Below are 15407 nucleotides of genomic sequence, written 5' to 3'. Positions count from 1 at the left end.
CTTGCTTCGAAGTCTGCCACATGAAGACAGCATACTAACTGCTTTAGGAGCTGCAGAAAAGTAGCCACTACTCATGTGCATGTTTCTGCACTGTTTACATTATTTTTTCTTTGTAGTCTTGTTTTTTCATAATGTATTGAGCTCTACAAAATGCTTTTTTGGAAGACAATGGGGCCATGCAGTGAAGACTTTTTCAAACTATCTTTTTACGCAATTTGTGAAATAAGGAACCCCATTGACTTGAAATAATGGTGCCATTTTATTCAGAAAAAAAAGCTCTACAATGTGAACGAAAAATAATATTCGGTAAATTTTGTAAAATTTTCATCTTCTTTCGCAATGGGGAAAGGGTTAAGAGAAAGAAAATAGAGCTGGCCAGGCCATGAGATACATAGGGCAGATAGCCAGTGGACCATTAAAGTTACAGAATTGGTACCAAGGGAAGGGAAGGACAGTTGAAGACAGCAGAAAATTAGGTGTAGTGATGAAATTAGGAAATTTGCAAGCGCAAGTTGGAATCAGCTAGCACAAGACAGGGGCAATTGGGATCGCTTGGAGAGGCCTTTGTCCTGCGTATGTATAGAAATAGGTTGATGATGATGCTATTTTGCAAATCCTCACAAAAGATTATTTAAAGGGTATTCACATAAAATTAGAACCAGAGGAGATAAACAAAAATCGACAGCATATTCACGATAAGCATATTCAAGACATGTTCAAGCTTGAGTACCATGTCTCAAAGAATAACATTTCTTTTCTAAAACCCACTTATGTTATTCGTTATCTAGTGCGTTCATCAGAACTCACTTGATTGAGAGATGTGTACTCTCAACACCATAGCTTGTGCAGTGCAGTAAATTTGAGTATTTGAAACAACCTCTATCACGTAAAAAAATTATTCATGATCAACTGTTAGCTACAATGCTCCTCTCAAGAGTTGTACTCCGCGAACTTCCCCAGCCGTTTCCCCTGAAACGGCTTCAACAACAGGGCAGGCGCCATTTTGCTTTAGGGTTTCAGGTTTGGCTTGCAATGGTCGAAATTTCTATGTTGGTCGCAACATCGTAAAAGACTGCAACAACCTCATGCTAATGGCACCACAGTACGCTTGTTTTTACAATTTCACTATTTATGAAGGCAAATTGACTTTGTAAATGGATATTTATTTTTTATTTAGAACCGTAAGATTGTTCCCTTCAGAAGATGCTGTCATCGACATCACCACATCAAATGTCATTAAATTTGGACCATGTGGCAGCTCCGCCGAAAAAAAAGATTACGGCGAACTTTCGAAAGATTAATACCCGTTGCTTCTTCTGTTCGCTGAATTTATGGCTTCTAGCAAACTGAATTTGACATCACTTCGTGCCGAGTTTCGCACGCCCGAGCAGATGATGGCGAAAATCCACCAATGGCATGGTGCGCTTACGGTCACATGTTTCAGTTGATGAATGAAACTGCACATCAGGAAAACTTTTTTTCACTGACTTTTTATTCATAAGCATTCAGCCCACAGAGTAGTGGTGGCATGAAAACTAAACAAGAAGTGTGGCTCTTTCAAACAAGACCAAGATGACTGCAATCAGAAACTTAGAATCGTAACTGCACACTACAGAAAAAGGCTCTCGTAGCGCGTTCATCAGTAAAAATACAGCTCGCCAAAGTGACATAAAACCCCATTACAACCAAAATATTGGTCCAAGATGTGTAAAAATTTCTGAGATAATGCATCAGACACAGCAGAATTCTAGAATAAAGTTTTCAAAAAAGTGATTTTTCAGCAATTTTTCAGTTTCTGTCCCCCCTTAATGTCATTTTCCGACTCCATGTGGCATGGGTATAAGCATGATATCAAATATGCTAGCACGTTTACACATTTATGTGTGTTACTGTGAACGTAGGTCCACTGTTACCATCACGTGACTTTTGTCAGAGTACCATATTATGTTATACGGGTTTACAGCAGAACTTCGTTGATATATTCCCATTATCAGGGTGTCTACCAAGTTGACATATTCAAATTCCCCAAATTTTCCAAGTTTTCCCTGACTGCCTTTAATAAAGTTGTTCCTCCTCCTCCCTGACTGCCTTTGCGAAAATTCCCTGAGTGACACAGAACTTTGTTTTATGTCAAGACAGGCTGACACAAAGTCGCCCAATGCTGTCACTCTCTTGTAAGCATGTTAAAAAAAAATCGACTTATTCCAGTCTGAATAGTAAGGAGTAGTGTTCATTTTATTAAAAATAGAAAAATGAAGGGAGAGGTTACAAGAATGCACGGCGAATAAAATATGTTTAAAAAAGACATGGTAATGCCCAGTGCAAATCAAGTCGAATATTCTCAAATACAAATAAATATAAGATACATACTGAAGCAATAATTTTCGAAAATGAGCGATTTCTATCAACTGATAGCATGCTCATTGGTATTAAGCCCGAACTTTGTCACAAGTAGGACTCTCAGCAGCTGGAAAGTCAACCTCAACTGTCCTGACATACTCCCAGCCCGCGCACAATTGCTGAGTCTTGCATTTCACTGCTTTAAAGAGTTTATTTTGGTTTGGATGAAGGTCACCTGCATTTCAGCGTCTGCCAACACTTTGCTTTTTGAGCTCAAGCTCCTTCAAAGAAGAGGCAGTACAGTTCCTTTTCCAATCATTCTTCAATGTGACAGTCTTTTCTGTTCTCGTCCTTGTTTCGCCGCGCGTCTGCCCGATGGACAATTTGAAGCATCCTCTTGGTCATTTGTACAGTCAATGTCCACTTTTTCGGATTTCCTAGGGGTCGCAAAAATGTCTGAAAAAGCTCTGAAATCATGTCTGAAAAAGCTATGAAAGCCTGCCAGTACATTTAGGCATATCGGTGCTTATACAAAGTACTGTGACAGGAAGTGGCCGGTGCACACGTGTGTAATTAAAGGTCTCCTCAGCAGGCCCCACAGCAAATTTTGGTTATGTCCTGGAAGTTGTTATGTGTCCTCTAGGGAGTGTTCTGCCGCAAACATTTTTCAAATCGGCTTGTTAATAGCCGAGATAGAAATATTTCAGTGCCACAAACCCATAATTTCAGGAGGTGAGCTCCACTGCTAAGCGAGACACTCTCTCTACTTGCCCCGTTTAGCCTCTGCAAGCAAAATTCCTTCCCTGCATTCTCCCATATGGGACCTCGAGGATCACACGACGCATATGTCATAGGCCCCGCCTTCATTTTTTTTTTCCTCCTAGCCTTTTTGTGACGCAGCGCACTTCTGCTGACGGCACTGCACGCGAGCTGTTGTGATTGTCTTATTTGATGCAGCGTACGATTTTGCACGCTGTGCATGAGGTCACCTGACTAGCGGTATAAGTCACTGCTACACAAATACTGAGGCAGACATAAGCGGATCACAGAGAAGGATCCTGTGCTGGAACACAGTAGAAAATGACATAGTTTTGGTGTATCTGCGCGTGACTGCATGATGTGGGGACAAGCAGACGAAATGGAAGTACATCTCTCTCACTGCAGTGCGAAGTAAAACAAAAACATGCAGACATTCGGTTTGTGTGTTTTATTATTTCTCTAAGCTTTAGTTTGTCTATCAAGCAACATATTACACAAATAACTGATGTTGCCTAGAATAATTCTTGAAGTCACGTGTTCCTATGAGTGACATCACGGCAAGCACGTGTACGTAGGTGCACTAGCATGTGTACGTCGTACTCCGTCTTGGAGCATGGCTGCCACGAGAAGGAAAAATGGTGTTCGGTTTGAAATGTCAGATCTATCCGCGGCGCGCACGATGTATTACTTTGCAGACACGATCATTATCGCACATTGTATGCTCCGTGCTTAAAATGGCCGGACCTGGTGAGGAGCCCTTTAAGGAATACATACTATATTCCTAGGTGGGGCGATAAAATTAGGAAATTCCCGGGCGCTTGTTGGAATCAATAATTGGATATCGCAGGGCGAAGCCTTCGTTCTGCAGTGGACATAAAATAGGCTGGTGATGATGATGATGATTGTATAACCTGACAATTGCCCCTTCCCACGCTTGCTAAGCTTCACAATACTTCACGTATGCTTCACCGCGTAACATTGCTGAGGCGAAGCTGCCTTTCGGGAACCGGCATTATGCAACGCCGTGCTAGGCTTCGAAGCCAATGGCGAGGATTACAGAGGCGGAGTCGGCGCCGTTGCTGACAGAGGGGAATTATTTCAATGAAAAACACGGCACCGAACGGCAAGAACCTTAATAGCAAACGTCGAAGCAGCTAGGCTTCGCATTGCCGCGGTGCTGACTATGGCTGCCAGCGGATCTGCGTGCGAGAGCGCCGGTTGGAGGCAGCGAGATAAAACGGCGGTGTTCACTTTGATTAATGCCGTTTCGGACCTGCGCCGCGGCAAAATGTCCAGAAAATCAGACGGCGAAGGGTTCCTGAGTCTGAAATTTCAGACGTTCTTATACATTGACTCTATGGGTTACGTGGTGCCGCAAAGCCATCCGCATTATCCAACATGTACCAAAGATGGGGGCGTCTGGAAAATCGGTTGTTGACTGTACACTGGCAACTCCTCCAGCCGACTACACAGCATCAAAGAAAATTAGTTATGATTCCACTCTGTTACTTGAGCCAGCATTTGGGCAACTTTCGTTCCTTTTCAATAAAATGACAGCCAATTTTTTCTGAGAGAAGCACAAATTCCCCGAGTATTTCCAGACTATTCAATATCCCTGAGAATTCCCAGTTTTCCCAGTCGGCAGACGTCCTGCATTACGTACATTTTCCCGGCACCAATGTTCGCAATCAAGAACACAAAAACTGACCTAACAGAGTTACGCCCATTTCCTACTGGTTCATAGGTTCCCGGAAAACATTATTTTTCGGCACCAACGTTTGGTACTTGCCAAATTGTGATCGTATGATACGTTTTCTGGCTGCTAGATCCCAAGTAAACAAGAAAATGTGCGAGGTGTGCGTGATTGAGAATGGTGTGCAGCTGCCCGCCGTGGCAGCATCACCGAAATACTTGCCCAACCACCTCATGTGAAAACGCTGGCGCGCACTCAGTTTCTGCGGCAGCATTACTGCAATACTCCCCCACCCGGCTCATGTGAAAATGCCGGCGTGCACTCAGTTTCTTATTTCGGTACCAGCAAATCTTCTCCAGGGTCGTCGCATTTACAGCTATCGCTGCCAATCCTATTGTGATAAGCATCTTAGCCTATCTGTATCACAGCGCGTGGTACCGTCGGAAGCATAACGCATGCTTCTAATAGGCGATAACCAAAATGTGCAACTGTTCCCTGCTGCAGACTGCGATAGTATATGTTTTCCGGCCACTAGATCCCATGTGAACAAGAAAAAGAGCGAGGCACACGTAATCGAGAACAGTATGCAGCTGCCTGCTTAACGTGAAAATGACGGCGGGCACAGTTTCTTATTCCGGTACAAGCAGACCTCCGCCCGGGTCGTCCACACTGCATTCACAGCCGTCGCCGCTAAACCTTTTGTGATAAGCATCTTCACTTATCTGTTTTACAGAGCGTGGTGCATAGTGCCATTGGTAAGCATGCTGCATACTTTTAGTAGCTGACAATCCAAATGTCTCACCATTCCTTACTGCAGGCGGCGCAATGTCGGCAGCATATTTTGCTTTGGCGGCATCCAGCATTGCCCACCAGCTAAATTTCATTTTGGTTTCCCGTCACCTTCTTAAAACACCACGCAATAGGAAACAGCAAAACACGTCTCGAGCCACCAAAGCACCACCAGCTCAACGAGTGTCGGCATCTTGTGCAGCAATGATCAGCACGAAGCTTCACATTACATAGATGTCAAGAATAGTTAAGTCTGTGAAACTTGTTTAGTTACTTTGGATTGTACGCTTTCCCGGCTAGTACGCTTTTCTTGCGGTTTTTCCTAAAATATACAAGCAAGGCTCTACTGTATTAAACTGAACAGGAAAAACTGCCAATTTGTGTTAATATCTAAAAAAAACATACATCAAATGAAAAAAAAACAGCCCCAACTTACAAGTAACAGCTACGGTGAGTCTCCCTTCACGCTCATTCTTGTACTCTTCCCAGGCTAACTTATGCTCTTCTTCCGTCAATTCCTCTGTCGTGACATTCTGTAGCAGGGAATCATGCTCATGGTAGGACACAATCCAGTTTTTGTTGTGAATCAGCAGCTCCGCCAGAAGCCGGTCCTGCCAAATCAATGTGGTAAAATAAATATCAAAGTAATGATAAACAAATAAACAGAGAAGGGGTGTCAAAATAGGTAGAAATCCTGGTCATTAGCATTACACCAGCAAACTTATGTGAATATTCTATGTTGTCGAGAATTCAATAAACTATGCTACTTATTCAGTGTCCACTTCACTTCGAATTCAGTACTCAAAGTATCCGGAACATACAAATGTAAATTTGAAAACATGTACCATCGACAGTTTCAGTGAGTGAGCTGCACTGCCTTTGACACAGGTTTTAGTCAAGCAAGCCAAAGATGAAGAATTCGTTTACAGTCACGAACCAATTTTTCAAACCTGCATGATTATTCAAACTTCCTTGAGGCATTGGCACCTTCTTGATTAAACTAATGTATAACAGCGACTGAAATTTCCGACACCTTGTGGTGTCTTGCTTTATATGTCAGATGATCACAATGTTGGGAATATGCCAGTCGTACAGAAAGACGATGCCATAGTCTTTTCCCCGTACTTTCACGTTATCTGGCAGTGTGGTTTCTTTGCTTTCATAAAAGCCATATGGCTGCTGCAAATATACATGTGTTGACAAGGCATCAAACTATGGCTGCCGATGTCCCATCTAACAGCATCTGTTATGCCTAAAGAAATAACATAAATTATGGGGTTTTACGTGTCAAAACCACTTTCTGATTATAAGGCACGCCGTAGTGGGGGACTCCAGAAATTTTTACCACCTGGGGTTCTTTAACAGGCACCCAAATCTAAGTAAACGAATGTTTTCACATTTCGCCCCCATCAAAATGTGGCCGTCGTGGCCGGGATTCGATTCCGTGACCTCATGCTTAGCAGCCCAACACCATAGCCACTAAGCAACCACGGCGGGTTATCTGTTATGCCTAACACCTACGGCAGTGTGGCTATGAGAAGTTCACACTACCTTAATAGTATCTTCGGGTTGTATAGCGCAGATGGAACGACCACAAACAGAAGTACAAGACGATGCACAAAGTAAAAGCTACCAACAAATGATTACCTCCTAAAGAAAACAAGTTCCTTATAGGAAAGAGTAACAGATCGGGTGCTTATGCACTCAGGACCTATTCTTAAAAATATTTTCAGCCTCAATGATTTTTCTTGTGAGCTTGTCATGCATGAAACATACAATATTGAATGTGCTGAACAACGGTTCCTACCCACAGGATTTACAATAAATAGCGAGCTACCCATCACACGCACTTTTGACACTGTTATTGTGTTCACCAAGTCTATCATTAAGGCACCTGCCCAACTGCCTGGTATACCTCTTACCACAAGAGAGGGGGATCTTATAAACAACATTGCTAGTGCAGGAAACGAAGGTGATTTTGTGTTGTCGTTTTTCACACTCCTTTGGTCTTTTATCGCCGTCGTACGATGACAGAGCCCAGGAAGTTTCAAAGGGGCTGAAGAAACTACTTTTATTTTTTATTGGTCTGCTACTTTTTTCAGATTATGGGATATCTTATGGTAATACGGTATAACAACTAACTTTGGTTTATCCACTGGAGGCTGCTTTTCAGTTAGCAGATGCCGAAGTTTTTTGAGCAAGGCTTCAGCAAATGATGTTTGCCTATGCGAAGGATAGCTGGCATCTGACAGCCAGTCAGACTGGTTATCTAAGCTGGCTGCTAATTCATGTTCACATGATTTAGTCAGAGTGTTCTGAGAGCAGAGCTTAGCAATGCCCCTTTTTATTAATTTAGAGTGTGCCGAGTTGAAACGCAGGACAGGTTTACTACAACGTGGCTGATAGCACCAGCTATGACGATTAGTGGAAAATGAATACAATGTCAAGCAATTTAACAACATTTCTTTATGGCAGTTCATGCGTGAGGCTTGAGGGATTAAAGCTTTCACTGAAGTGAGAAAAAATATTAGGAGCACCTGGTTTGCTTCTGAGTGATTGTAAAAAAGAACGAGGTAGTCATTGAGAAATCTCAAAAATTTCTAATTTAAACGTTCAGCCACAGCTGTCAATTTTAGCTAAAAAAATTTTTTCACTTAGAATGGGGGGTAATGCAAGAGCCAATACAAACGCCATCTCCTCGAATGAAATGTTTGCTTTCCCATACAATGTAAGGTGTCTTGAGATAAGATTGTAAAAGTTCTAAAAAGCTGTTCACAGGCACACCAGTCACACTTTCAAAGCGCACACTACCGTACAAGTCTGCACTCTGCCACTGCAATTAACAGTTGGTCATGAGGAATAGAGTAGTACAGGTATTTGAAATCAATCAAAACGCCATAAACACTTTTTTTTCAGCCCAGGGTACAATGGAATTCAGAACTTGTTCTGAACTTTTTACCACAAAATTGTAAATCCTGTGGATGTGAACCCATTCCCAACATATGCACTGTTGTACACTTTGTGTGTGACAAGCTCATAAGAGAAATCATTGAAGCTGAAAATATATTGAGATTAGGTCCTGAGTGCATAAGCACCCCAACTGTTAACCCTCCATATAAAGAACTTGTTTTTCTAAGGAGGTACTCATTTGTGCAAGCATGGTGGCTTTGGTCGCACGAGCACATAAAATTGTGCTTTGGAAAAATAAACCTTTATTGGTAGTTTGCACTTCGTGTGTTGTCTTGTCCTTCTTCTTGTGGTCGTTCCGTCTGCACTATGCCACCCAAAGATGATGAACCAACAAGCCCGAATTTCCACTACCTTAATAGTATGATTGTACGAGTGGCTCATAGTGATTGGGCCTGTCATCATGTGCATGAGCTAGAGCGGGGTTGTATAGCACCATCTGGTTCTCCAGTTCACCAGCTGACAACTACAGCTAGCGTGCCTACCAAGTTTATGTGCTTGTGAACAGAATGGGTCAAGTTCATGTGTAAACAGAAGGCACCGAGCCAAAACTGCACAACACAGCCTTAACTACTAGTATAGCAAAGTTGAGATTGTATGCGATGACTGCACTTCGCAGCATTGCAACAACATACAGCATATGATTGGAGGAGCGCAATGGACAAATGCGAAACACCCCTGCAACCTGAACCCTCATGAAATTTCAATTAATCCGAACACAACAATGAGTAAAAGTTCAAAAACAAATTTTCAGTAGTGCTGGCATTGTAAAATATGAACTACTTGTGTTTTTACGAGAAAATATCCTAACAGCCCTTTAAGATAGACTGTTTCTTGAGACGAAACTGTTTACATCTTTGCACATAAGGGACCTCCTCCTCCTCCTTAGTCTTTTTTTCAGATTTGTCAACTTCTAGATGTTAAAGAGCACGCATTTGGGCTGGTTGGTTCATGATTACGAGCAATAAAAACAGCGCTAAACGACGGGACGAGCGAAGGGACACAGACAACAGCGCTGTTGATGTCCACGGAAAAGGCTCGGACAGCCTTTGGACATTCCTCACGGAGAAAGGTGGAGACAGTACCTGGCGTCTTTATGAGGAAGGGGTCATCAATGTCGAGGAGGCACAAAAACCTTTGCAGGAACACTCCCAATTGTTGTTGCCAGGTTCCGCTGTTGTCTGTGTCCCTTCGCTCGTCCCGTCGTTTAGCGCTGTTTTTATTGCTCGTATTCTAGATGTTGTCTAGATTTTCTGCAGGTCCCCTGACTATTTGAACTATTCACACTGAAATCATTCAGCACTGTCACCCTTCATTTTAAACCAAAAATTTTATACTTGCATAAGCCTACCAAACAGTGTTTAACACCTTAATGCGCGAAAGAATAATGTCCATATTCACCAAGCCTGTGATACTTGTCCATATGATTGGGCTTTTACTTATAAGTGGCATTATGTGCGCTAAAGGGTACATATCATCTCTCACTGCCTCCTGTTACCTCCATCATTTCTTACATTCTCTAGGAAGAAAAGCATAAATTATGAATTTGAACTTTAAAGTCAGCTTTTGTGACCTTTGATTGAATATGAAATTTTCACCTTTAGGTACAATTTTCACATTGTACTACAATAGCACCTCGTCATAGTGGAGTTTGGAGTTGGAGTTAAAATTACTTCCTTGTGAACGTCGCTTCATTATAGCAGCTGCTCCTCCTTACAACTGAAACAAGAGAGGAGTCTTAGCACGTTGCAAAGTCACCATCAGCTCATGGGAGCTTTGAACTGCTCAACTCGCAAATTATAAGCACTGTTACAGGCCACCATATTTCAGCCTAATCAGAGTGAAATAAGTCAATTTTCGTTCAGAGTTAATAGAGATTGGTTATGTCCATTTGGAGGAAATGTTTGCTTCATTAAAATCAGATCATAAATGCACGGGTTTTTCAGAAACTTTCAAGGCTGAGCTACATTAATTAATTAGCATATCCACTAGTTTGTTACTGTATAATCTAATTCATTATAAATAGATTCTACTTCATCTTTCTGCTTTGTTTGCTTATTTGTGTATCATAGTATGCAGAAGCTGTACGGCAGCACAGTGGAAGGAGAAAAAGACTAATGTAATAAAGCCAGAGTAAAGCAAGGTCAAAATTCTCCAAGTTTCCAGCAAGTCAAGCTTTCCAGTCAAGTCAGGTTTTCCAGGGACACCTTTTATAAAGGGCAGACTCTTGAAACAAGGACAAGTTGCACTTACGCTTGGCACCTTAGGAGTTGGCTGAGGATCGTCCTTGCTTACTGGGTTGAATGTGTACAGGTCAAGAAGCTCAGCTGCATTGAAGAGACGCTCAATCTGTTGCTTGTCCACCACACGGCATGACAATGCCTGTTTAGTCACCTGACGATTGTAGATCTTCTCCTCCATAGTCCCCTGTCGTGAAGGTAAAAGGTCACATACCCAACCTATCCAAGCTCTAGATGGCACTATCAATTTAAAAAGTAACCTTCTTACGAACTGCTCAGATGACTTTTAAAAGTGTAAGTTACTACAAGTGCTTCACATCATGACATTGAGACAATAGTGCACTGAGCATGCTACACAGCAAATGAACAAGGGGGAAGTGGGATCAAGGGGATTGACAAACAATTTCTATGATGCCTATTTTCGCTGAAAAGGCCATGACACGTATTTCACGAGAATTCTTTTTATCTGTAATCACAATCGTGTTTACGTAGCCCTATGCTAGAAACCATGATAAGTGAGTGCAACAGCAATTGTACACGGGCATGAGAGAGACGCTGACTAGTACAGCTCAAGCCATTAGAAATAGTCTTTTGTTTATCAAATCAATCTTTGTGCAGTTCATGCTTTCTTAATTGTTGCATACGCATGTATTACAATGATCACAGCTCGCCCATGCCAGGCTGCCATTTTCATTGTTAACAATGATATAGCAAATCGCAAGGCCAGAAATTCTATAGCACTGCTGGCGATAAAAACATAGTGCAGCTCCACAAAGCCAACACACATTATTATTCTCACCACCGATAGCGCTTGTAGATACACTTCCAGTTCATGCATTTCTGTGTTCATTGGCAGCTAACACATTCAGAAACATATCCGCTAGACTGTGAGCTTGAGTGGGGCACATCCAGCAGAGTTTGCGTACCAGCACAAAAGATGGAAAAGTGCTGCATTTCGTTCTCCATTCGCCAACATTTGCAAGCAAAAGCATGCATTAAAATAACAAATTCACAGTCACACAACGATTTTCTTCTGCTTGTCGCAAGAGCTCCAGCTGCATGCATGTGATGCATATGGATATTGTTAAATTGAAACCACGGAATAAAATTACTTTGCAGAATTGCAGAAAGAAAAACAGTGTTTAATAAAACTAAGATCAGGAAATTAAAGAATTTAACATTAGGACTTTCATTAAACTGAAGTTTGCTACATCGAGGTTCAACTATTGTAACTCAATAACCTTGAGTTCACACAGATGCTGTGCCACTATGGTGAGCGTGACAATAGTGGTACTAAAGTAATATTAATTGGGCAAAATTCTATAACACCAAAGCCAAACTTATATGTCCTGTAAAGGGCCTATGATTTAAGTTAATCAAGTAGGAGTTGATGCCAGTTCACCTCCCCACAGACATTCTGATCATTAAAGGTCTTTCAGCAGACAACTAAATGAATTTCTCAATAACATTCCCAGAAACAGCACACACTCACCTGTGCAAGCAGGCGATAGATGAAAACTGGCTTCTTCTGGCCAAACCGATACACGCGGAAGATAGCCTGCACATCATGCGTGGGGTTCCACGAGGCGTCCATCAGCACCACACGGTTTGCACCCACAAGGTTAGTGCCCAGCGAGCCTGCCCTTGTTGAGACAAGGAACAGGCGACCACGATGGTTGTTTTCATCATTGAACATGCTGATCCACCGTGAGCGCACATCCACCGATGTTGCACCATCCAAGCGGAAATAGTCAATGCCTGGCACCCACGTGTTGTGGCAGTCTTGCAATGGGTCTGTGGGGTCTTTGTCGACTGTCTCAGTGTCACCTGTTGCCGTCCGCCCATGACATTGCTCAAGCAACCTTTCCACCAAGTCCAGGGTCAGCAGGCTCTGGCTGAACAGTAAACTTTGCAAGGAGGAGGAGGAGAGCTCCATCACTCACTGATCCCACAAATTAGGTCACTCAAAGTAAATTTGGAACTTTTAGGGCAAGCACTATAAATAGCACTAAGCCAGGCTACACTGCTACAGTTATTGAGAGTGAAGATCAGCACAAGTGAGTGGCAACTAAAATGACATTACCACAATGTGTGGTGCTGTATTCTGTAATCACACTGATAGTAAGAGTGTTGCTCTAGTCTTGCTCTTCAGTGCTAGGTGACTTGGTAAACAGACATTACCCGTTTCCTTAGGAAGCTGGCCACTCATATAAACTCACTACAATCAGCAGCTTAGTCTACTAAGTCACTGCTGCTAACACCAAAAAGTGACAACAGCAATGCTTTCCTGCTATCAGCACATTCATTACCTGCAGCGCCACATCTTAAAAAATTATGGGGTTTTACATGCCAAAACCATGATCTGATTATGAGGCATGCAATGAGGAACTCCGGAAATTTGGGCCACCTGGGGTTCTTTAACATGCACCTCAATCTAAGTACACAGACGTTTTTGCATTTCGCCCCCATCGAAATGTGGCTGCCGTGGCCAGGATTCGATACCGCAACCTTGTGCTTAGCAGCCCAACACCATAGCCACTAAGCAACCATGGCGGGTGAAGCCCCACATCTTGCAATACAATAATATGTACACAAAAGGGCACACAAGCATTAACTTCTGGCTAATTCATCCAGTGAGGAAAGCATAATTAGTAGGGGTGTGCAAATGCCAATTAGTAGTTTTCCAATCAAATCAAGAAAACTGTAAAGCTGAATACTGAACTGAATATCATAACATCTAACACAAAGTTTTATGCTTACAGATTTTATGCCATAGAACACAGCACTACACATGCTCGAGTCTACTCACAGTGCATAACAAGAATCTTGCTAGTTATCAGCATCTAAAGCACCTAGGAATCGAGATGTATAATATGGTCTACCCTTTTATTAAAGGAAACACTTGAATAGTATGCAAGCAGTGATAAGAACTCAGTTTGCCTATACAGTCTGGAAAATGTTTTTATCGTTAGAATGGCTTTTTAATAGAGTAAACTGCTTCTTTTCCCTCTGAATATGAAGAAATGGTGAAGTTATGTTTTCCTGCATACCAACAAGATTTTCAGTTTAATAGCAGGCCATACTGTGTTTATTAACAATCTTGTATTGCTTAGAAAGTTTTTCTTTCCAGTTTTCTTCCATAAAACAGAAGAGTTTTTCCATCTTTATGGCAGGTGGTTTCTGTGTGTTATCGTCAGCTGTTTAAGGCCAATCTGCACGAGAGACAAAAATGAGGGCCATGCATGATGTGACTCGGCAATGCTCCACATGGTCGACAGCACAGCACGGTTCGACCACAGTCGGTGTCGACCATAAAGAGCGGGTGCCTTTTCACTGTCGGGTTCAGCGTCATTTGCTGCCCATCATAGGTTCTCAAATCAGGAGGCCTACAGCAAGTTCATGCAATGCCCCTCCCCCTTTCTGTCTGTGTCCATCTGCTGTCCACGTAAAATGTCTCTACAGCCGGACAGTCAGCGTACTAGTCACATGGCATTTTTGAACCTGCCATGTAACTCCAAAGCTAGTCTTGTGGCGGGTCGCTTGAAGCTACTAGAAGAGACTGATATGCGGCCATGAATGACGTTCAGAACAAGGAACTGCCATACTGTGTTTTGCAAAGATGGCAGCCATGAACAACGATCATCCAGTACACTCGCTTTCGTTGGTGAGGCAATTTGTCAATTTTCCAAGTGTTGTGCGACCACTGTGAATAAAGTTGCATTGATTCGGCATCAAACCATAACTCTAGTTGCCGACACCCGACGACGTAGCTCCGATTAAGCCTAACGAGCTAGACAGTGTGGCTGTGATGAAAATTTGTGACCGGCTGATGTGATAACGGCTGCAAGCCATCGCGGAAAGCTTGTTGGTAATATGTTTCTACAGGTAGATCATCAGAAATCGGTTGCGAGATCATGCGTACAGGTTACTGATAGCCAGTGAAGAGGTGCTCGGGTCCGCGAGCGGCCAGTCGGCAACTATCGTGAGCACACATACCACATTTGTCTGTGTGCTTACAGACACTAAAAAGAAAAATAATTTGTCCTGTGCTAGTAAGTTACACTTCCACAATACCAAAAAAGCTACTCTTATTGCAAGAAGAGACTTGATAGGTCAGAAAATAAGCACAAAAAAGAAGTGGGTAGCAATACCACCTTGAAGTTTCCGCACAAGCTTGCCGTGATGCCATGGATTTCGACATTCAAAAAAATATATATATACATTATAGGCCTAGTTAAATATTTAAAATATTTACCCGTAAAGATGGACTACATTGTACAGCCAGACCTAGATACCACGAACATCTATTTAATTAAATTTGCGATGTAACGCACTATCTTTATTTTCCAATCTTAGTTCCATTGGAAACCGTGTATTTTTTTCACAATTTAACAAAGTAATTTCATGACACGGTTTCAATTTAATGATGTTTTTGACTACTTCAACTGTATACTTGGAGCCTGTATGCCTGGTAAATCCAGCAAAAAACTATAAAAATGTATTCTGAGGAAAACATTATTTGCAAGCATCCTTCCGCATGAAAAGTTCCAGCAGCAGAAATGCTGTCGAAATGCTGTCGCAGGAAACAGTGTTGCGCCATTTGTTGCATAACAACTTGT

At 42.3% G+C, this 15407-nt stretch overlaps 1 protein-coding gene across 3 annotated transcripts in view; it reads right to left on the bottom strand.

Annotated features, from left to right (window-relative positions):
- Window positions 1–15407, bottom strand: part of LOC142579408 (uncharacterized) — a 149197-nt gene that overhangs the window by 74764 nt on the left and 59026 nt on the right. For all 3 annotated transcript variants that reach the window (XM_075689555.1, XM_075689556.1, XM_075689557.1), the window contains exons 18-20: window positions 12281–12695; window positions 10802–10975; window positions 6018–6192 (exon numbers count right to left, since the gene is read on the bottom strand). In XM_075689555.1, coding sequence (XP_075545670.1) covers window positions 6018–6192; window positions 10802–10975; window positions 12281–12695 — 764 coding nt within the window. The remainder of the gene's footprint in view (window positions 1–6017; window positions 6193–10801; window positions 10976–12280; window positions 12696–15407) is intronic.

The sequence above is a fragment of the Dermacentor variabilis genome, chromosome 4, assembly GCF_050947875.1.
Source record: "Dermacentor variabilis isolate Ectoservices chromosome 4, ASM5094787v1, whole genome shotgun sequence".
In the NCBI taxonomy this organism is placed as follows: Eukaryota; Metazoa; Arthropoda; class Arachnida; order Ixodida; family Ixodidae; genus Dermacentor; species Dermacentor variabilis.
This window is presented reverse-complemented; position numbering and strand designations above follow the sequence as displayed.